Raw genomic sequence first — 23,235 nt, forward strand, 5'->3', positions numbered from 1 at the left:
GTAGCAGAATGTTTTCAGTAAAGTGGTTGCAGATTTCTCTTTGGTCAGCACAGCCTCACGACTTTTCTGTCGCTGCTCATCGAAATAAGGCAACAAGCTTGTGCTATCGCGAACAATACGATGCAGCAGGCCACTCAACACACCGATTGGGGTGCATGTTTGCGAGTCATCGTGTCTGCAATAATGATAGGCAGTCTCGGCGCCTTTCAACATCTGACAAGCATCCACGATGATTGAGGTGAGTATCGTCTTCCCTAATTTTGTCAGTCTTATATCGTTATAGTCTCTTACGCCATACCGGCCCCAGGAATTCCATACATCCAGAGCACTGGTCTGCGTATTCCCTCCCCTTCCAGCCAAGTTGTGACCTTTTCATGTTTCAATATCCACTTCCCTGTGTCACAGTACATTTCATGCACGCCATGTGCGCTCTGCTGGTAATCGGTTGAGCCAGTTCCAGCTAACCAATTGACCAATGCACTATACTGCTCTTGCCTACGGACCACCTTTTGCTTTTCTAGGACGTCGATAGCGTTGGCCGAATTCTGCTTCAGGTCTTCTAATTGCTGCAGAACGAGCTTGCTGTCGAGGTTCCTATCACTACATGCATTTTGATCACGTGTATCAGTCGAGTAGTGATTGCCGAAGAGTGCATGAGCGTTGTCATTCACGTTTTTCCGTTCGTAGTTGTTGCCCGCCACGTAGGTCCCAATGTTCAAGAAGATTGGTGCAGCACAATCGGGCATGCTGGCAGGGTGTAACACTACTGCCACACCATCGAATAAAGCCTTTAGTCCTGTGACGTTTTTTATGTGCTGAGTTAATTGTGGTTCGACGTCAATCCACAAAGCATGAAAAGCCTGCCTCCAAACTTGACGAGCGGATCAGTTAGATCAGTCAGGAGTCAACATATTGTAAGGAAACTTACTAGGTTCAGGTCTGAAACACTGACAGATGCAGAAATGAAAGGCAACTAACTCTTCTTGCATCAGTCTCATGCATTTGTGCATAAAGGGTTGGTTTTTGATGGACGATTCATATTGCTGAAGTGTTGGGGCGTTGTTTCCCAACTTTTTGTATACGTCGAGCAGATTGTCGAACGCAGAAGGGTATGCACTAGCAATCTCAAGTGCGAATTTCATGCATCCGTAGATGTAGTCCAACTGTTTCGTGGGAAGTCCCAACTCGTTCAGCGATGTCTCCAAATGGGCTGTGGCTCCCATGAGTGTGCTGAGTCTGGTCAAGTCTCTCAGCTCTCTGTGTGCGTCCTGTCGAAGTTGTATGACGTGAACAGCACGCCATATTTCTTGCAGCGAACAAGGCTGGATATTGATATCTCTTTCAGACAGATCCTGATCAGGTGGGAGTCTAGTCATCGTAAACGCAGGCTTGAGGCATTAGGAGAGCATAGACGCTAGCGGTAGTTGAAGACGGCAGAATGAGTTTGATTTCTGAAGAATATGATGTCCACGACGTGTCGTGGTTGACCTGAACCTATGCAAAGGCTTGAGTCGACCGAAGTGGTCAGCATTATGACCGCAAGGCAGAATCCTGGGCTGATTGCGACGGTCTGACCAGGGGACCAGCAGGCTGAACTAAGACAGACTTGCGACCTCTCTCACCCGACAGAAAACCAGCTCCCTCTGGTATATGTAAGACTCGCGCGGAACGAATATACGGATAGTATATTGTATACCGAGACTGTTTGGTAGCTCTGTTGTCTCTCGCAGGCCTCACTTGTTCGCAGCCAATGTTCATGACATCACTAAAGAGAATCCCGGAGTGGGACAGTGCTGACTACGCCGACGCTCTTTCCTCGCCTTCGCAGGAACATGACGATACAGCCAGCGATTACTTGGGTCCAGCTCTCAGAAATATCGACTGGAACGATTATGATGATTGGGACGTTGTCTTGCAAGATGCCGATCCTTTGTGGTCGAATGATCGTGTGTCTGAGCAGGATGCAATACAGACCAGTGGCTTAGATCTGTATCTGAATAGTGATCATGTCCCAGCAACAGCTACAAATAATGGTGCGGCCAGTATCAAGACTTGGATGACAACTGTGTTGGAAGAGCAGTCTCAGCCTTCGACGACAGGTGGTGCTGACAATATCGTTGCTCAAGCGCCTAGAGTCCCTAGTGCTTTCAATCTGTGCTACGGCATGGTGAGCCTTTCCCATATTCTCGATCCATAGAGCTTCTGGTTTTTCGAGTGGTCTCTGTTACTCACTTCTGACATATTGAGATGAACAGATAAATCGTGTGACCATCCAATTAGTTGGCGATATGTCAGATATCTCCCGCATCCTCAGATCTGCCGACGTCGAACATGTCCGGTCATATTACCTGTTAGATATCAATCTCATTGACAACAAACTATATGTTACGTCACCAAACGGAGAGCCTATTGCTCAGGTCAACAAACACTTCGAGGATTCTCTCCTTGAGTCTGTGAAGTTTCAACGTATTAAGCTGCAAGCTCTTCTTCACAAAACGAGGGTCTTTGAGTAAGTCATGTCGCTGTGGGTGTTACGCTTATCCAGGAAGGCATTGTGCTGATAGCACCCTTTTCCCTGACGTTGAGATCCTGCCTGATCGTCCTGTCTTGACGTGGGCCATTTGATGTGGTAGCACGTCGAATTCTATCCTGCCGTCTTACCTTTGAAGCTAACACGTTCTCAACCAGGATCATCGGTCATGCCACCCGTTCTAAAGATGCGAACATGAACGTGAATATCAATGTTTACGGCTCAGTCACGAACAGCCAGTCATTGAGTCAGTTGTTGTCCGTTTCTAAGATCTGGCTGCAAAGACCTGACTGGTTTGACCCTCAATCTGACTACCAGAATCCGCATGTTTTGAAAATTCCCGTCGGCCTTTTCGAAAACGAGGCGCAGGTATCGACCAATGATGTTGCGAACCCCGAGGAGGCCTCTCTGCAGGAGTCCATAGCCGAAGTCTTTTCGCAGCTTACAAGAGACGCGAATCCAGGAAACATGACAGGTAACGAGAGACTCTCTACGAACCTTCTACCACATCAGGAGAAAGCATTGGACTTTATGATTCAGCGAGAGACTGGTCCGATACCTCCACAATATCAGCAATGGACTGAGGTTACAGGTCAAGACGGAAGCACATGGTATCAGCACAAGATTGCTGGTCTCAAGTCTCGGACCCTTCCAAAAGAGACTGGAGGAGGTGTCCTTGCCGATGATATGGGCATGGGGAAGACCCTATCACTACTTGCTCTGATCGTCAAGTCATCAGAGGAGGCATATTCCTGGTCCACTGATGATACAACTCGACTGGACAACGAGATATCCTCGGACAAGGTTCTCTCTCCTGCGACTCTGGTGGTCGTCCCAACACCGCTTTTACTGAATACTTGGCTCGCCGAGACTCGGCATCATTTGAGGATTTCTCTAAGAACAAGAATCTACCACGGAAATAGACAATCAATCAAGATACAGGACTTGACTGATTGCGATCTTGTGTTGACCACTTACCAAACATTAGTATCCGATACAAGGAAAGGTTCGAGCTTGTTGCAGGATGTCGCCTGGTATCGACTCGTACTTGATGAGGCACATATCATTCGCAACCAATCGACCTTCTTCCATAAGCGGGTGACTCAGCTTCAAGCAAGATATCGATGGTGCTTAACAGGAACCCCAATTCAGAATAGTCTAGATGACATTGGTGCACTATTTACCTTCCTGAGAATATACCCTTTTGATCGTCTGAGTACATTTCGAAAATGCGTTACTGAGCTTTGGCAATCTGGTGGCAGCAGAAAAGTTCAAGCAAAGCAAAACTTGGTACAATTGATTGATTCTCTCTGTTTGCGCCGACTGAAAGACCTGCTCAACCTCAACTATATCGAAGAGCAAATCCGGCACGTCGAGTTGTCAGAAGACGAGCGAATGCAGTACACCCACACAAAAGAAGACATGAAAAGAGCCATGCACAATAACGTTGATGATTATGACACCGACAATAGATTCGGCATGTTTCAGGCTCAGTTGCAACTGCGTCTACTGTGTAACCATGGCACTTTCCAGCATCGATTTCATTGGGCACGTGCAAGAACACTAGCTGACTGCGACTGTCTTATCATCCAGGAAGATGCGTCGGCCCTGGTCGGTAGAAACGGGGATGTGATGTGCTCGGCTTGCTTCACGACAATCCTGTCCTCAGATTTGGAATCAGCCTACCAGTTCCAGCGATCGTGCTCTCACGTTTTGTGTACAGATTGCCAGCTAGGCAATAGTGTAGACTGTCCTCTATGTGAAGCGGCGTCGTCCCACCAGAAGCACGATCACAAAGTCAAACGTGCTCGATTTGACACTACACATCAAGGTTACTTTCGAATAGATGGACATTCTTCAAAGCTGCTCGCTCTTGTGGACGATCTGCGAACACTGGGAGTCTCGGACAAAAGGTAGGGCATGTAATTTCATGGAACGTGTGCTTACTGATGCCATGTAGCATAATCTTCTCGCAATGGACAACGACGCTGAATCTTGTCGGACAATATCTCCAAGGACGCGATATTTCGTATGGACGCATCGATGGCACAGATGATTTCAAAGTTCGACAGGACACATTGGACAGGTTCAAGAGGGAAGACAACTTCAAAGTTTTGCTCATGACCACTGGGGTTGGTGCTTTTGGGTCAGTTCTCTCAATGGTGCTGCGTCCTTCTACTAACGCCAGGTCAGCTTGGATCTCATTGCAGCAAATCGCGTATTCCTTCTCGAGCCACAATGGAATCCCAGTGTCGAATTGCAAGCCATTGGCCGCACGATGAGAATTGGTCAGCAGAGAAAGGTGCTTGTGACACGGTATATCGTGCTTGATAGTGTAGAAACGGTGAGTACACGACGATTTCTTCGAGTGACTTCACTGATTTAGCACTCAGGACATGCAGGACATGCAGAAGCGCAAGCTTGGTATGGCAGGCATCGCTAGCAGTAGTGGTAGGCACGTTGACCTATGATGTGGGTCGATACATTCTCCTCCAATTCCTGTCATGCTGCACGCAGTAGCACATAGCATATTCATTTTGAACGGGACCATGAGAGCAAGAGGACACCATCATCTGAGCATCACTAAACTGTTCCTCTTAGCAGAGAATAGAGCGAAATCAAGGCACGAATGTGTAGAGTGGAGATAAAGCTCCGAAAGGTCAACTTCATGGAGCAAACACCTCACAGTGTAAAACTGCAGGCGTAAAAGCAGTAAAACCATCAACAGCAATAGATGACCTATCTACCATTGAAGACTGATATAGATAGCCCTAGACGTTAAAATTGCGGTGTACCTCCTCATTGCACCTCTAGTGGAAAGAGTTGATCTGCTTGCCCTGCAGCACAAGCTGGAAAAACTGTTCGCCATACATCTAGCGGCCATGTTGTGTTGCCCGAAGCCGAATCGTCTTCGAGAGGCCGGTAACAAAGCCGACAGTAGGAGGCAACGACTGACGGTAGCTCCCTAGCGCCCTCTTGCCGGGATGCTTCCGAGAGAATCATTGGTACTGTACTGTTTCTAGGACAAGGCTGTCGTTGCGCAGTAGATACATAGCATGTCTGGTCATCCAAGGTCTGAGTCGAAGCTGGGCATCAGCATGGTGGCTCGTGCCGCAGCTCGTGGGGATTCAATTGAGACGGCAGACGCTATAATTGCGGTGCAAGCGTTAAAAATGGCTGACCACTTTTAGCGTTCCCACTTGGAGGGATGATGTCAATAATACAGTACGGCAATCATCTCAGAATTCACGCTAACCATTCATGAACACTGAACCATGCCAATGCAGTTCGGGGGAGATTAAAAACCGAACATATCCTTCAAAGTAAGCAGGCGCAAGCAGCAATTTCGACAAGGATATAGTGGAAAAGTAAATTCCGACCACTGTCGCATATGAGCGACACGTTTCCACATAGGAGGGAAGTCGTCCTACTGTAGACTTGGCTGTTGACACGTCGAGGTCGCAGGAACTGATTCGCATTAACGAACAACGTGAGTAGTTAAATTGCAGGGGTTCGCGTATTTTGCGTTTGTCTCAGTAGTAGCCCGCTGGCAGAGTCGGAAAGCGGCCATCTCGTTAGTCCTTTGTCGATCCGTAACAGAAAGAGGTCCCACAACATCTAAAGAGCACTTCAGCTTCTAATCATTCTTTTCGTGCTTCTAGCAAGCAGTGCAAGACCTGCGATATCGGCAAACTGGCCCGTTCCCTAGTGGGTGTGTGATATGTCCTCACCAAATACAGAATCATGAGCAATCAGGCTAAGGTGCGCCGGTATGGTTTTGCATGTCTGACCTGCCACCGGAAAAAGGTCCGCTGTGATGGCATGCAGCCTGAGTGTCAAAGATGTCTCAGAGCTGGCGACTCTTGTATCTATAAAACGGGTATTGGTTCGTCTTCCCACGACCAACATAGAGGTAATTTATAGGACCACGAACCTCGCGACAATGATTCAATCCGCGAGAGCCATTTGGAAGACACTGTCCAGCGAAATTTGGCAACGACAGATTCAAATACCACAGCCCAGGGCCTAGCGACTTCGACGACTCCGGTTGACACAGCCAAGGCAGTGCAATCAGAGATCACTATCGACGAACACGGATTTGTCGCATATTTCGGGACCACATCTCGGTTCCATCACGAGCCTGCAGAGAACAACGCTGCAAACACCGCGACATTCGACGTAGGTTTCCATCGCAAATGGCTCACATCCAACTCCAGATTCCAGACAGCTGGGGAAAAGGTAGCATACGACAATCTAGCGAAAGATCCGAATCTAGACCCGACTGTGGCAGTAATCCTTCCGATCGACATTGACCTACGAAATCGACGTTCGTAGAACTTAAACACGCGATAAAACTGTACCGAATACCGCAAACAACAATTCTCGTTAACGTCATTCCAGGAAACTCCATTCAAAGAACCGCGATTCATAGCCATCGTGGTTCATCAGAACCCAATGGCTTTGGCATATGATCCCATCCAACCTGCATGCCATCTATAGTCGCAGAATGCTTTACTGATCTCATCACACCGAAGCCTGACTTCCTCGTCTCCATGTACTCATCCGCCACTTCAGTCGAAGAATTGATATCCTTACACTCGAAACCAGACTTCCCAGGAAATTGACCCAAACTCCTGAGATATTTCATCACTCCAGCCAGACTCACATCCACTTTGTACGATCCACCTTCAGTGGCTCGCTTGTAAAGTGCGGCGATGATGCCAGCGGCCAGGAAGTAGCCTCCAGTGTGGTCAAGTGCTTGACAGGGTGTTGGACGAGCCGCCTCACCTGCACCGTAGTGCTCAGCTTCGGAGACGTTCATGCCTGAGCATGTCTGTACCAATGAGTCGAAACCTCGCTTGTCGGACCATGGGCCGTCAGGACCGTAAGCGGACATGTTTGCGCATATGATGCCTTGAGGATTTTGTGCTGCTAGCGCATCTGGACTTAGTCCTCGGGCTGCTAAGCTTCCGGGACGGAAGCCTTGGATGAACACGTCCGCGTTGGCAACGAGGGATTGCAGGCGAGCCTTGTCTTCGGGTTTGTCGATGTTCAATTGAGCCGTGCGCTTGCCACGAGCAAAGTCTCGATCCAGGGCTGGCAGATCCGGAAGTTCGGGAGAGGTGATCCATAGAACATCGGCACCATGTACAGCGAGAGTCTTGCCTGCTAGAGGCGCAGCGATGACACGACTCATTTCGAGGACCTTGATACCTCTGAGACACTTGTCGATGTCTCCAGCGTTGCCAGTAGGTGAAAAAGCAGGGCCGTCCACGATTTTCGTGATTGAGATAGGGAAGTCAGCGATGGCTTTTGCCTGGGGCAAAACATCCCACTGTTTGTAGCTTCTGAGCGCACTGATGACGAGTTTCGACTCGAAAGCTGCACTCTCTAGGTCTATCGACGTCCAGTCAGCAATCTTCTGACCGACAGCCGCACGGTCTGCGTTATCGGAGCAACCCAGCAGGTGTTTAGTACCCTCTCTGTGATTCGGAAATGAATCGTGTAAGCGGACGTGACCATCTGAGCTCTTATGGAGGCCGCCAATAGGACCCCGTGGGTTCGGAGCTGGTTTACCATCTAAGGAGTAGAGTCGTTCGGACTTGAACTCCACGACCGCATGCTGCAAGGGCACTGTGACACGCGACACTTTGCCATTAGGCCGCAGTGAGTGGTATGTAGATGCAAGAAGCGCTGTGAGAGCTATTGACGATTGTGCAAGATGCGCAATTTTGAACGAGGATGGCAGACCTAAGCCTTCACCAGAAAGATCGACGCTTTCCACAAGGTGGCTAGGAAGGCTCATGCCTTCTAGCAGATGCACGATGGAGTCTTTGGCCTCAAACGAAGATCTGTCGGGATTTGGTGGAGTCGAACCGTTCGAAGTACCAGGTATCATCTTGACGGTTGAAGGAGATTCTTGACCATTTGAGACTTGATTTCTGGTGAAATCATCTGTGTGAAGCATGACACTGTCGCGACATCAGTGCACGCCGGGTCAGCTATACATGGTTGCTACCTTTGCGATCGCAGCATGGAATTCCTTCAAGTCTTGAGATGTTTCGTGGATTAGCTTTTGCTTCGACAGTCCTAAGCCGCAACAGCGCGAAAGTACGGTGTTCGTCTCCGGCATGCCGATGTCAGGCCCTCACCTTCGCCTGCCTCATAGCGCAGAAGCCGTTCGCACAAACAGGGTTTCATCGAAAGCTGAGGCGAAGTGTGTCACGAAAAGTGGGTGGAGGATTGTGAAAGATTTTGGTTGGTAAATAGCCAAAACTGCTGCAGATGCCCCGGAACGACTCCGCAGCCCCAGAGCTTGCCTGTCAAGGTTAGCTCTTCCAAGCCTATAATTACCAGCTGCGGCGTCATGCCGAGACTGATTTCAGCCCGTCTTATTACTATTCGGTATGATGAGTTCACTGCACTAACATGTGCAAGGCAGAGTACACATCAGCTCCGGCATTGTAGAGCATTCAGGTAGAATGGATCTCGATAAGGATCTCTGGCTACACGTTCTATACGGATGAAATGGCTTCAATCTTTCGATCTATACTCTGTAGACTTTCTAAGCCACCAGCTCAACCAAATCCACAGCATTCGAGCCTGAGAAGAGAATCTCGGTGTCTCTGTGCTGTGGACGCAAAATAGTTTCCTAGGTTGGTGGGCAGAACGACATACGTAGCACAATCAGATCAGAACAGAATAGAAGACCTTAGTATTGATACACGACGTGAGTTTGAAGCACATAAGGACAACTACATTTTGAAGCCCCAGCAACGACCTTGTCTCTGTCTTGGGAGAACATGAGTTACTTTCAAGATGAGAGGATAATCGGAATAGTAGCACAAGAACTGCGAAAAGAGTATCTTATATTATATAAACATGGCCGAACATGGTCCTTTTCCACCTCTCTGATCGTTCTTAGGGATTAAAATTGCAGTGCACTCCGTCGATTCACACCCAAGAGTCGACAAAGTAGCGGTGCCTCAAGTGCTCTTGTTACACCTCCCGTGCCCGCCTCTTTCAGATGTGCAATTCAGCGTGAAAGGTTTCGTCTCTTAGGGTGTCGCGTCGGAACTCTCGGTGTTCGAGTCAGATTAAATGGGTGGTTGTTGTGCTCTGCCCTGCATTCACCCGCAAACATACCTCAGCACCTGCTGATACCAGAAAGCCGGTCCTTGTGGACCCAGATCTATTTGCTGAACACTACACGAAGTCTAGCTGTCTGCATACAAAGCAATTGCAAATATTGCAGCAGGCACGTTCTCAACTCGTGACATCCATCGCATCAGAATGGCCGTTTGTATAGGCCAAATTCACGGACCCAGAATCGCTGATCAGGTTCTTCTCTGATTCGCTTACAAATCTAGCCGATCGTATAGGGTCGTAGAATAGCCTGTAACTTCGCTGGATATCATCGATACTGATCCCCTTCGCCTTGCGCTTCAAGCTAAGTAACGTCGAGGTTGTGATGAGATTGCTTGCATATCGGAGGCCGGCCTCTTGACCAATTTTTGTGAGCAGTGCGAGGGCATCAGCTGAGAGATCCACCTCTTCTTCCTGGGCTCGAATGGCTAGAATCTGGGAGACGTCATCGCCAGAGTAGGATTGTGTGCTGATAATCACGACTCGGTCGAGGAAATCCAGAGGTAGGCCGTGAGGTGACCTGTAGTCTGTCCCACGTATTCTGGCGTTTCCTCTGTTGCTTGCCATGATTACTATCGGTGCCAGCTCAGCCTCCAAGGCTCTGTTGATGTAAGAGAAGCATTCGATATCCAGCATGTGCACCTCGTCAATAAATAAAACACCAGGTATAATGTCTGCTTTGCCCTCTTCTTTCCACTCGCCAACTTTTGTGTTGATCTGGTCTCTGACTTCACTTCTAATCTCACCCGTATCGCCTGAGAAAAGCGCCAGGAAGCCTTGTGTTCTGGAGTTGATCACATCAATCTCGTGTAAACTGACTGTATGAACCACCTCTTTGCGCACTTGCAGTTCTCCTTCAGGACATTGGACAAACTTTGTGTCTGCGCCCATGGCGTCGTAGTCTCTGGAACGAGTATAGGATCGGCCGAGTTTTGTGATCTTGCCTGAAGACTTATCAATCGATATCACGTCTCCAGCCATGACCTTCTCTTTTGTCATTGAGTCGATCATTTTTGTGCCCATGTCGTACACAGTCTCCATATCAGTCGTCTTGATAGTCAGCTTTCCTTGCTTGTTTCCACCAGACACGCTTCGATCAATCTGGATTTCGACAACTTCGCCCTCGATGATTTCACTCTCTTCTTTTATGCGCACGCCGATAGATTTGCGAAAGGCTTGCGTCAAGGCTTCTGTTTTGGACATTTCAAGGGAGAATATCTCGGACGAGGCAAGCATCGTAAAGGGCACATCTGGACCTAGCGATTGAGCCATACCCATTGCGATTGCAGTTTTTCCTGTGCTAGGTGGACCTGATATGAGAACTGCACGACCTGCTATTTTCCCATCTTTGGCCATCTGTAGAATCACAGCGGCAGCTTTCCTGGCTTTTTGTTGGCCAACCAGGCCCTGAGCCTGACTACTGACATCGAGAGTAGCGATATCGACCCCAAGACCTCGAATATGTGAATGCGCAGCGATCAAGTTGAGGCCGCGGACCTCTTTGCTTTCTGAGATGGTTGTTATATTCTGCGACATTATTAGCTATAACATTTCTAGCACTTTTGAATCTCTTACAGCCATATTTGTCAATGACTAAGTTGGACAATCGTAGTTCTTCTTAGCAGATTGTCTCAAGAGGACTTCCATGCCATAATACATGGGGGTTTTAGTACTGTCCCTGCCAAAAAGAAATCAATTTATGCAAGGCTGAATCAGATACGCCGGAAAGCGCGTCGCGCGTCGTAACTGCCCCACATTAGGCTTATAATTCATCCTAGCAACTTCCAACTAAGCATGATTCATACTCACTTCAAAGTTTTGATGTTACCAGCCTACTCTCGGTTCGAATGCCGTGCAGGGTATTCGACGTGTCAAGAGATCTATCTTGACTCTTCTACGTCACTGTATTGCTTTTCAGCGAGTCTGCAAGGCTTTTGTGCTCGAGCACCTACTACTACACCGACGTTAAACTTCTAGTAGGCACATCTCCGGATTGCGGAGTCCTGCCAGCATCATGTTTGCTGAAGGGCAACTGCTGTTTCATAGTTTGAGCAAGTATGGGCGATAGTTACAGACCCAGCTACGACGGCGATGACGTTCGACCAATACTCTTTGACCGGCCACGACGGGACTTTAGAGAAGAACCAGATCGGACAAGCATCGTGCCAACTGGTCCTAGAGCTCGATCAACTGGCCCCTCGCGTTCCTTATCTTCTGCACAATCACCAGATAACATCAATCTCGATGGCGCCTCAAACGCACTACCCGGAGCGAGTATTGCGAGATCCACCCCCACCGTGTCGCCACGCTCGCCCGTTGTCCCGAACATTGACCCGGTCTTGGACAACAAAAGATCCAGCCGCGATCCACGTCTCAGGAAAGATGGCCAGAACACTATCTCAGAAAACTTGGGTGTGATCTCAGGCACTAACGCTCGGAAACTCGAGATCGAGACAAACAACACAGCCTTACTTGACTTCTTTAGATCCCTTGCTCAACAAGCCGTTTTTGAGCATATACAAGATCAAAATCAGGTGAGGCTCGAAAGTCTCAGAGAAGAAAACGATCCTAAACATGCTTCGGTCGACAAGGATGCACGCCAGTACCGCGAAGCACGACTGAAGCAGCAAGAAGATAAGCTTACCGACATATCTAAGCAGATCGAGCGCTCTACAGTTAAACAGATCGAAGCCATCAGTGCCATGCCGTCTGGTCTCAAAGACGTCTTTCGTGGCGTGTTACCTAAACAAATAGCTGGACCAGACTCTATGCCTACACGGGCCCAATATAATGCCCTTATTGGTCGAATCGCGGAGCTGGAAGAACGAGACAAGGCTAGAAAGGACGAGTTAAACGAACTTCGCACCAGCAAGGAAAAAGAGCCGGACCTGAACTCTCGCTTACACTCCATCAAGCAAGAGTTTGAGATAAAGCTTAATGCTTTAGGCCAACAACTAAACCAACTCGAGGAGCTCAATACCACCTTAACCAAGCATCAGTCGACACTAGATAACCACAAAGAAAGGCTGGAAAATCAGCAGAATGCTTTTGCAGAGCAGACTCAACTCATCACTAGATTCGCGCCTGCCCTACTAACATCTCATCCTTCTGGTCATCCACAACCCGAAACGGCCTTGGACAAAGTAAACTCCACTTTGAAAGAGCACAAGCAAAACTTTGCCAACCTTTCCAATCATTTTGTGTCAAGAAAGGAGCACAGAGACCTTGTAAAGGACCTTGACACTTTGAAGTTCTCTATATCATCTCTCGTCATAAGAGTCGACACCCTTCAGCAGCGACTGGATACTCAAACAGCCACAACCTCCATCGCTAACTCCAACTCGAATGAGATCATAGAGATGTGCAGAGAATTCGAGGCGTTGAAGAAAGCTAAAGATCATTACGAGAAGTTCTCCAACGACACTGACTCGATGCTTCAAAAGCACGAAACTGCGATAGAGGAATTGATCAACAAACATAAAGTCTTAACAGCGAAGCAAGACTCTTATGGTACTAGCCTCTACCGCCCGGATCCCCGGTTGGAGAGCGCTGAGACGAATATCTCCAATATACGTCAAACACTAGAGACAATACAGAAGAATGGTATCACGACGCCAGCGCAGCTCCAGACCGAACTTGTGCACTGTCGGAGAGTAAATGAAAACAGATACGACAGCTTCAGCACAAGGTTGGAAACGAGCTTGAATGAAGTGATCAAGAAGCAGTCTGCACGAAATTCTGCTGTTCCTCCTACCATCACTCTCACTCCGGCGGTCCAGTCCCAGATCGACCGAATGCAGCAAGATGTCAACGCCTTAAAGTTTGCTAAGGGACAGCATGATCACACCATACGAGCTCTGAGCACGAGGTATAATGCAATATCGACACAACACATTTACAAGCATATCACAGCAGCAATGACTCCTCTTGCTCCCAGGCTTGTGAACGTAGAAGATGCGTACCAGCACCTCGAAGCACGCTACAATTCTGCTGACTCAGACGCCTTGCAAATGCGCACCGATATCAACGACCTAAAGACGCTTTTTGGAGAACCAATAGCTCCTGATGCAACCATCGAAACCCGACTGCAGGCGATGAAAGAAGTTATTGACGGCATCGCTGATCGACCTCGTTCTCCTGATCTTTCTGAAGCACAGATTAAGGAATTGGAGCATCGCATAGCCACGCTTGAAACCGACGTGGGTGAAACAATTGGTAAGGTCACGACTTTACAAGACCTTTGTGAGACCAGTCGTCTGGTGTGTGAAGAAGTACAGCAGAACACGGGCACAACTTACGGTACCACAACAGAAGCGTTAGACAGTATCAGAGAGTCTATTTCGGAATTATCAAAGAAGACTAAAGAGCATGATGATGCGGTCACCAGCCTAAGGCGACGCCACAAAAAGATCTCGGCTGCTTCTCAAGAGACTCAGAAGGCAATGACACAGCCGGAAGAGCCCACGGACTCTCAGAACTCAGCTACTACCCATTTACGTGGCGATGATATTACACATCCTCATACACCAGTTGCCGAGCCACAAAGCTTGCCAGATAAGAAGTCGACAGCTCGACCGAGGCGAACCATCGATCAGCTAGAAGAAGGTCTGCAATCTGCAGGTGCCTCAAATGAGCAGCCTGAAATCTCACCCATAGCAGGATACGTTGTAATTGAACAGCTAACTTCAAGATATACGGACAAGAGAATCAAGCAGAAGTTTGACGAGAAGATTGCAGAGAAGAAGCTACCACAGATTGAGATTAACAATATCTGGATAAGAGGCCAGAAGGACGAGATCACAGGCGCAACAAGCAGATGTGCTTTACTACAAGTAGATTCTGGCACGGTTGACAACATACTCAGCGCATTCGAAGGACATGAGAAAGCTTGGTCTGGTCGTACCGTCAAAGTGAACAAAGTGGACGCACGTCGAGCTCGAGAGATCATCACGTCCGGCCCTACACTTCCAGTTGCACCACTTCTAGAGTCAACGACTACTATGTCAACACGTGATTCCCCACTCACTCCGTCGATCGCAGCACTGTCCAAGAGCAGGGAGTCAGTATTGTCGAACATTGATGATCAGCTCGAAGTGGACGATTCGCAAGGTACGACTGAGCTAGCAACACGTGATCCACTGGAAGGATGGGGTGCCCGTATTGGTAGTGTGGCAAGGACATCACATCCGAGGAGTGTGCCTACAAACACCGAAAGCAATCGTAAAACTACGTCGACGACCTCCGTCAACAAGACCAAGAGACCACGTAGAGAATCGACAAGTGGTGGCGGCAGCTCAAGACCAAGCAGCAAACGTGGACGGCATGCCTGATGAAGTCGGTTCTCTATTCATACGGCGTTATGAGGTGTAATTAGGCTTTCAACACTAAACGACCTGGAGTACACGTTTCGTGTGCACAGATCAGAAAGTGACCAGAGCTCAAGCACAGAACTCGAAGGGTCTGATTTCATCCAATTCAACGGCGTAGTGTATATTGGAGTGAAACGTATTAGCACTCTGCAGTATTTGAACATAGAGAGCCTTACATACGAGAGCGTGTAGAAATAGACGGATCATAATAGTCGTATTTCGTGGCGGTATCATGCTGCAGGCAGAGCTAAGTCGGTGCCAGGGCATCATTTTGAAGTATCTAGGCGCAAAGGGTCGTGGGATGCGTGGAAAAGGCCTCGTCAGGTTCAGGTGAATAGAGTCTTCACGAATTCGTGCACTATCGTGTCAATGATTCCATGCCGTTAGCGACTACTGCAATATACTGGCAGATGGCTTTACTCTTCTTTTGAGTAATGCTTCATTCATGGTATTCATGTATCTTTCCTGAGTGCCGTTATCAACGTTTGCCGATTGCTAGTTCAGCGCTCGCGTCGTGCTCGTGTAGACCACGATTGACTTGGCTCCTGTACCTCAACCTCGAAACTTTGCTCACCAGGAGCTCTCCTACGTCCAAGATTGTGCCCACTCTGAACTGGTATCTCTTCACTTGGCTGCCTGCCATATTTCGAATAGCTTGGCATTAGAATTCCGTCCAGTAGATTTTCCGCGTCTTTGTCCAACTTTCTGGAAATGAGATCGTTCATGTCCAGATCTGCATGTATGCCTGGCTGCTGGAAGTCTCTACCTGTTCCGGCTCGCGACGTGGCGTGGTGTTGAGGTTGCTCAGTGTCGTCTTCGTCCTCACTGAAAGCGTCTTCCGCGTCATCCTCGTTGTCTTGCTCTGCAGCCCAAACTTCCATTGCTCGAGTCAGCAGGGTTCCAGCCATACCACCACCACCAGCATCTCCACCTGAAATCCGTACAGCTTCGTGCAAAGCTTCTACTGCTTCTCTGGTCCGACTCATCATGCTCAACAGTACCAAACCACGAGCAGTGTGGATTGCTGCCAGCAAATTCCGCTGTTCGTAGCCTGCGCTTACAGAATGCGCTGTCAACCCGGTCGAGATTGCGCCACTGTCAACACTGAGATTCATGCTTGTAAAGTTCTTACCTAAACCTGATAGAATCGACGAGGCACCTCCAGTCAATTGTCGGAGACATTCGTCAAATTGATCCAGCGATTCCTGATATCGTCCCATTCTTCGTAATGCATGAGCTAGGTTGCCTCTGACCGCGACCCATGCACTCATATCGCAGCCTAGTTGGGCAGCGAGCTCAAGACCGCGCTTGAACAGCTTAGCTGCAACATTGAGATTTGTTTGATGATACAAGATCACACCTAGCTCACCGATGACGAGGGGATCACCTTTGAGTGCGTGCGGTTGCGTGAAGACAAGCTGGTTGAGGCGATTCGTATCTTCCTCGGTCTTCGCTCTTGAGGCAGTTACTGATGATGCTGCAGAAACCGAGCCAGCACCCGAAGACATAGAGAATGCATGCAGTACGTATTCCCACGCTAGTGTCATGTTCCCCAAGCCCAGATGTTGCATGCCGAGAAATAGACTAGGCAGATGGCTGCCCTGAAATAGCCGGCTAGCGGTGCTGTAAGCTGCGATGGCCTGATCGTGTTCCCCCTCGGCTGCAAAGGTATGTGCAAATCCAATCCAAGCCTCTGCACTATGAGGGTTCATCAGACTGGCTTTGCTAAAAAACCGACGTGCCTCAGGGATACGTGCGGTGCTTAGGTAATAGGTAGCTATTGCAAGATACGTGTATGACTCGTGTGGAGCGTGTAGAGATAATGTGTGTGACAAGTGGAAGAGGGTATTGTGTTGTGAAGTCTCGTACAAACAGGCAATATGAAGGGGATAGAGATTCGGTGCATGCCCCAATGAGGCCATAACATCAGGATTCTGATCAAGGTCTTCTCTTTCTGCATTGGAGGAGGAATTGAGGATCTGAGTAGTAATCGCCAAGGCTTCGTGGAAACGACATTGTGTGTAGAGAGTTTCGGCTTGGGTGAGCATAAGGTCTGGATTGTCAGCCAAGTTGTAATGGGTTGCTAGGGTCTCGGTGGCATCTGTCATGGTTTGAGGAGAAGAGTATTTGGAGAGTCTAGTCGTGTACAACAGCTTTGTTAAATGAGCGGCTTCCTGTGCTTGTGCAGGTTCTTCGGTTCGTATGCTGTCGAAGTCGAGCTCATTGAGAAATTGAATTTCTTCGGCTGGTGTGAGTAAAGAGTTCTTCATGAGTTGGTCAAATGCTTCGAAACATTGGACATCGATGCGAACGGCAGCCATGAAGCAGTCTTTGGCCTTGTCGAAAGCATTCCTCTTTGACCAGCAAAGGCCTCTTAAGTAGCACATGCCTGCTTGGAACTTCAATTCCTTCTCTTGCTCGCGGTCTCGTTCCCTCTCTTCGCTGTATTCTATCCTGTCCCTCTCTCCACGACCTCTCTGGGTAATGTGCCTGCCCAAGCCATTCGTATGCGCAAGCTTTCTCCTTGCATTATGTTGCACAGACTGGATCAGGTGTATAGGATTATCCTCGCCAAGTAGAATTAAGGCTTGCTCGTATCGACCCTGCTTGATGTAGCAGTGGGCTGCTAAATAGCGACATGAAAGACTCCTATTAATGAGATCTTTCTTCGAGAGAATTGCCAATGCTCTGGTGTAGTTGTTGTTGGAGAAGTGGACTTGAGCCAGCCAGAACGCATCTCCATCAGAGTCTAGAGGCGTGATGTTAGACCAGTTCCTACCGCTGGTGATTCTACTCACTCACTGCTCAATGCCAGCACTTTGTCGCCAATATAGATTGCTGCATCGTGTTGGCCCTTGTTTAAGGCGTCTTGTCGCCAATTACGAAGATATTTGTCCATCTTGTTGTGCAAACGGATAGAGCAGATGGCTCGACATGCTCATAGTTTGCAGGTTTGTGAGCAGATCCAGAGAAAAGCGAATATCGGGAATGCGCACCTCGACATTTTTAGCACGAGTTGTTGTTCCATCCGTTATGGGAAGGCGCGTCTGGAAAGAGTGACGCAGCGACAACTACGGTTATTCTTCGATCTGACTACGGCAGAGCATTACTGGGTGGGACAAAGGCTAGACTTTCGATATGGCTTGGTACAAATCGACCATTTCTATATCTGCTTGCTACAGAGTCTGACAGCATCTGCTGTTGTCTCGTGCTTGGTCACATGTCTATGCAAAGTACTCGACAGTCAGTCCGTACATCGAAGCAACAAGAGACGCAGAACAGCCAAGGTTGGGCAATATTTGCTTCGTCGCTAAGCTGACATGTTCGAACATACTATATCCTTTGACCAGTATCTCGTTTGCTGGAAACCAGAATGACTATTCATAGGTTTCTCTACTCGACAATCGGCCCATAATCAGACTTTGTATCACGAACTCTTTGTCCGCGACATGTATCCGTGAGTGTGCGGTGGCTGGCTCTTGCACGTCACCTGTGCCTCTCCTCCTATTGCTTGAAGCATCATTGTTCGTGGACTTAGGCACTCTGAGACTCTTGGCAAGGTTCCTGGCAGCTTCCCTTTCTCTGTCGGCAACCATTAGCCATATCGTAGGCATTTCTCCCCCTGGTTCGTCACCTAATGCTAGCAACTTCTCCTTAGCTGCAGTCAAGTCTGCCACCTTCACCACGTTGTCCGCGCCCAGGATCTGCACAAAGAGTAGGTAGCTTGCTCTCGTTTCATCGATCTTGCCTTTTCCCGTGACGAAGACGACGGTACACGCTTCGAAGAACTTCCTCCTTGTTGCCAGTACTTCGTGGAGCTGAAATTGCTCATAGGCTCTAGATTGGAGTTGTCGGGATTTGACTGCTCCATCAAGTTCCACGCTCTCTCCTGCTGGCAACAGATAATCTTGCCAGTCTGCCAGTTGGCCGTTCTTGATTGATGCTTCTACCCATTTGCCACTAAGACAGGGCAAGCCAAACGCTAATGCCTCCATGTACTTTTGCCTTCGCGAATGTCGATCCGTGAGCAGAGCAGTAAATCCGCAGGAATGAAAGCGAAGCTTGAGTTTCAGTCCTTCATCGACTAGATCACGGAAGGACCCTTGTAAGATTGTACCTCCATTCTCATGTATCAAGGACGTGATGTGTTGGCGGCTGGAGTCGTCGTCCGAGTAGGAAAGCGCAAAGGCCATCCCTGAGAATATGCCGTCTTTATAAGGTGCTGAGATGTCCTCGGTCACCTCGAATTTGACTGATTTTCGGCCACGTGAGGAGGGCGTTGCAGGCGTTGAGGCTCGGATTGGTGGCGTAGATACTTCTGGAGCGACGTAAGTGGTTGTGGTGGTTGCTCGTTGGTATGCGAAAGTCCGTTTGAGCATTCGGTTCCAGGTCGCAAGTCCGATGTAGACATTACCAATCGAAATTCCCTCATCCTTTTTAAACCTTTTCGGCACTTTTACCTTCGAGTCCTTGGGCTCGACCACAACATGAGTATGGCCGTAGATATCGGTGATCGCATTGTTCTGCCTCGTCGCATCCCTTGTACAGAATGCGCGAACTATACATGCCCCTCGCGGAAATTGCTCAAGGTCAACTTTCACCTCGTCGCCAATCCTCAAATCCAGTGAGCAGATTTTATGTTTAGGCATGTCTTCGGGGTCATAGCCGGGCCACTGGATCTTGTAAGTTTGCGAATCTGCCGATGTTCCCAGGCATTGTGCTGGATAATAGCTCCTCGTGGCTCCAAAATAGTAGGCAAATACCATCTGAGGAGCCAGTACCCGGTCTATATATTCCTGTGCAGCTGGCGCACTAGGTTGACGAGTTGACTGAATAGTTGATGTCGCCTCTGTCGATTGCAGCACAGAGCTTGTGTCGTGCATGTGTGGCATTGTTAAAGGAGTCTTCCGCTGCTTCTTGGAGACCTTGCCCCGTGCTCGTTGGACCTCCTTGTGTTGGGGCACATCTCGATCAGGTTGAGTGTGCGATTGTGGTGGTTTGGACACAAAATGAGACTTTGGAGACTCGCCTATATCCCAGGTAGACTTTCGGATACTTCTCTTCACTGGAGTATTGGACTTGACCACTGGCGGAGGCGCTTCCGGTGTGAGTGCTGGAAGGTCGAAGACCTCAAAATTAGCATCCCTATTCCTAGTGTAATGTTCCGGCGACTCCTTCTCAGCATTTGTACCTATACCTGAAGATCTTGTGTAACTGGGAGACTGTTGCGGCGTGCTTCCTGGTTCCGTGTACCGAAGTCGTTTCCGTGATGGCACAGGTTCTTCGTCAGGAGACGGAGCAACAGCTTGGGCAACTTCCGCGTCCTGATCCAAGGCCATGAAATCAAAATTGCTGTTCTGCGTAGGAGGCGGCATAGCGTCATCTTGGGATATCTCGTCCATCCTCTTTCGTTTTCGCTGCCCTGTCTGTATCGGCTGACTGCTCTCTGCCTCTCTCTGACTTGCTGGTGGTTGTTTGGTGTGAGCAGTCGAATAGTGACTATCTTGTTGTCCCATATCGTGCTGTCGCAACACCGTAGACTCGGGTAATAGTGCTGGATCTTCGTGGGAGCTGTTGAAAGCAAGGACTCGAGCGTGGATAACCTCATCCTGGTTCAAATCCCTGATTATTACGTCGTTGTGAGCAGTTGCCTCGGACACTAAATCCTGCAGCCGTGCTGGATCCGATGGTTGGGTAGCTACAAGCTGATCTTCGGGTGAGGCAGGTACCACATCGACAGATTCACCAGAACTTTTCACCGTCAATTTCTTGGACACGTCTTGAGTTGACGGCCGAGATCGTTGCGAGTTCTTGATTCGAACAGAGGCAGAGCTATCCACATCAGGTGCTTCCATTGGCTTTCTACCTCGAGTTTGGCGCGCTGTAGGACTTGGTTGTGTGTTAGAGAATGCATCTAGGTCTTTGCCCAGTCTCTTGGTTGTGTCAGGAATGAAAGTAGGATGCAAGGCTCGGCGTACAGTCCAAAGTTGTGGCGGTTGGGATGCTACTCCAGCCCCATTGTCACCCTCATCACCGAACTCCGGCGACACATCAAGCTCTGTCTCTGGCCCTTCATCGGCTTGGTGCAAATCGTTCCTGTCCTTAGGTACATTAAGCCGAGGTGGGCTGCTAGAGAGGCTTCGGGAACTCGACTGATGCATGGACGGTCTCCCAAATTCTTGTCTTCGTTGAACAGGGCTAGACAGTGCTCTGTCAGCAGCTCCCAGTGCCTGTAATGCGTTCCTCTCCCTCATCCGAGTTGCAATGTGACGGCGCATCATGCTATCTGGCTCCATATCAGAATCGTCACTTTCCTGAGCGTCACCAACTTCGGCTGCTCTCCTAGCAGCAGCCGCAGCTTCGCGACGATCTTGAGATTGACTCATTGTTATGTAGATTGACTGCGGCTCGCTTTTAGCTCTTTTGACCTCCGACAGGAGTTGCATTGGGGACGAGGTTGTATCGTGAAAACGGCGGCCGAGTTCTAGACCAGGAGAAGGTCTGTCAGAAGGCAGAGCAGACGTGGGGACAGGCGTCAGTGGTGAAGATATAGCTTGAGTGTTGGCGAAGAGCTGGCTGAGGCCAATAACAGGAGCACTTCTCTGTGCATTGCGTCCGAAAGGATTCTTCGATTCGGTAGGCGGTGGTTCAGCAACGTCGCTTGCATGATCTCTCTTTTTGCCAGCAGTTGCTGGAGTCTTAAAGCGCTGTGACTCCGGAAATTGGGTTAGGGGTGCTTGCGATTGACTTGGTGATAGAGAGCCATCCTTGGGGCCTGGCACGACCATACTAGAGGCAAGATCGAGCACGTCCAACTCTTCTTCTGGACAAGTGTCTGGAAGCTCTTCTGAGTCCTCGTCAAGCACTCGTGGCTTTTCACGACTCTGTATGTCTTGCAACTCTTGTAGTTCTTCACCAAGCTCTTCAGCCTCCTTCTGCTTCTGACGCTGTATTCGCTGCAACTCTTCCTGCTCCTCAACAAGCTCGCGATGTCGCTCAAAGGCAGTCTCTCTAATACTTTTTTGGTATTCCTGCACTCCTGTATCCGAAATCTCCTGCGTTCCGTCATCGCTGCCTTGCGTGTTTCGAATGTCGGATGCGGTTTCTGGGACCTCGTAATCCATGGGTATAGTATCCGTCTTAGATTCGTGGTCCCCAATCGGCTGTTCGAGAGTTTCTGGTACAGTGCTTGGCAGACATGCCAGAGAACTACTGTCATGGTTCAAGTGGGCGAAAGGGTGACGCGTTTCGTCTCCTGGCTGGCCATCTTCAGTGCCATTATTCGATGTGGTGCCGAAGCTGACTGCAAGTCGAGCTTGACTGGGTCGCGTAGGTCCAAATTCTTCATGATTCGTTTTCGCGATCGAGTCAGACGCGGCAGACTGAATGAAGTCGACCGACTTGGCTAGATGATGGCGGGATTGCGTTATTAGTGCAGGCTGGCTGGGGTCTGCGATACGAGCTGGATTACTGTCGCGTAACAACTGCGACTGCAGGCGGTTTAAATCTATACTCGCATCTTCAAGGAGCATGCTTGCCCATCGCCTGCAGTTCTGGTCAACTTTGAGCGATCTTTCCAGAGTCGAAGCACATTGCTCCTGCCGTTTTTGTGTAACCACTCGTGCCACTTTACGCGCTACTGATTCGCGAGATCACGCTAGTGGAAGTGATAAGATAAGAGGTCGTTCCACTCTTGCGGGAAAAGTTTGAATGTTCACTGCTTTGTATGCAAGGACCAGACACGGAGTGATACATTGTATCAATTTCGTGGACGGTGTCAGTCCGCGATTGCCAGCCTGTTAGGAACTATTTGAGCCGTGGCCACATCCGACAAGCAGCTCTTGCGCAGGCTTTAGGAATTCCAAAATCGACTATTTCAGCAGTGAATAAAATAACAACATTCTGACTTGGGGTAGGCTATCACGCGTACGAAACACATTCAAGTACCGTCGAATGTATTTTGCTTGGACGGCCGCGTATGCAGGACAAACTCTATTGTATGCGTCGGACGTTTGATGCACCATGAACAGGCAAATGAAGACGATAAGGACAATAAGCAAATGCATAGACCACAAACAGGGGATGGTATAAACGTGTAGAATTGTTTGATGGTGTAAAACAGCAAGAAGAATCACTTCCGACTCATAGGGTGAAAGAAGAGTGAAGTCCATAAGTCACCATGTTGTTCAC

General features: G+C 49.0%; 7 protein-coding genes across 7 annotated transcripts; 2 read left to right on the plus strand and 5 right to left on the minus strand.

Annotated features, from left to right (window-relative positions):
• Positions 1-287: 287 nt before the first annotated feature.
• LTR64_005086 (uncharacterized protein) lies at positions 288-1,376 on the minus strand (the record flags this gene model as incomplete). Its single annotated transcript, XM_064899428.1, has 2 exons — positions 288-796; positions 929-1,376. The coding sequence occupies 2 exons, from the start codon at positions 1,374-1,376 to the stop codon at positions 288-290; spliced, it is 957 nt and encodes a 318-aa protein (XP_064755385.1).
• A 380-nt stretch (positions 1,377-1,756) lies between these two features.
• On the plus strand, positions 1,757-5,001 carry LTR64_005087 (uncharacterized protein; the record flags this gene model as incomplete). The annotated part of the gene is made up of 6 exons (XM_064899429.1): positions 1,757-2,167; positions 2,256-2,509; positions 2,689-4,443; positions 4,491-4,676; positions 4,724-4,874; positions 4,924-5,001. The coding sequence occupies 6 exons, from the start codon at positions 1,757-1,759 to the stop codon at positions 4,999-5,001; spliced, it is 2,835 nt and encodes a 944-aa protein (XP_064755386.1).
• Positions 5,002-6,975: 1,974 nt separating this feature from the next.
• On the minus strand, positions 6,976-8,429 carry LTR64_005088 (uncharacterized protein; the record flags this gene model as incomplete). The annotated part of the gene is made up of 2 exons (XM_064899430.1): positions 6,976-7,013; positions 7,061-8,429. 2 exons carry the CDS (start codon positions 8,427-8,429, stop codon positions 6,976-6,978), a joined length of 1,407 nt encoding a protein of 468 aa, XP_064755387.1.
• Positions 8,430-9,796: 1,367 nt separating this feature from the next.
• RVB2 (RuvB-like protein 2) lies at positions 9,797-11,257 on the minus strand (the record flags this gene model as incomplete). The annotated part of the gene is made up of 2 exons (XM_064899431.1): positions 9,797-11,203; positions 11,252-11,257. The coding sequence occupies 2 exons, from the start codon at positions 11,255-11,257 to the stop codon at positions 9,797-9,799; spliced, it is 1,413 nt and encodes a 470-aa protein (XP_064755388.1).
• A 476-nt stretch (positions 11,258-11,733) lies between these two features.
• Positions 11,734-15,006, plus strand: LTR64_005090 (uncharacterized protein; the record flags this gene model as incomplete). The annotated part of the gene is made up of 1 exon (XM_064899432.1): positions 11,734-15,006. One exon carries the CDS (start codon positions 11,734-11,736, stop codon positions 15,004-15,006), a length of 3,273 nt encoding a protein of 1,090 aa, XP_064755389.1.
• A 539-nt stretch (positions 15,007-15,545) lies between these two features.
• Positions 15,546-17,944, minus strand: cut9 (anaphase-promoting complex subunit Cut9; the record flags this gene model as incomplete). The annotated part of the gene is made up of 2 exons (XM_064899433.1): positions 15,546-17,794; positions 17,848-17,944. 2 exons carry the CDS (start codon positions 17,942-17,944, stop codon positions 15,546-15,548), a joined length of 2,346 nt encoding a protein of 781 aa, XP_064755390.1.
• Positions 17,945-18,422: 478 nt separating this feature from the next.
• Positions 18,423-22,577, minus strand: RAD9 (radiation sensitive protein rad9; the record flags this gene model as incomplete). Its single annotated transcript, XM_064899434.1, has 1 exon — positions 18,423-22,577. One exon carries the CDS (start codon positions 22,575-22,577, stop codon positions 18,423-18,425), a length of 4,155 nt encoding a protein of 1,384 aa, XP_064755391.1.
• Positions 22,578-23,235: the final 658 nt, after the last annotated feature.

The sequence above is a fragment of the Lithohypha guttulata genome, assembly GCF_036872675.1.
Source record: "Lithohypha guttulata strain CCFEE 5908 chromosome Unknown scaffold_3, whole genome shotgun sequence".
NCBI lineage: Eukaryota > Fungi > Ascomycota > Eurotiomycetes > Chaetothyriales > Trichomeriaceae > Lithohypha > Lithohypha guttulata.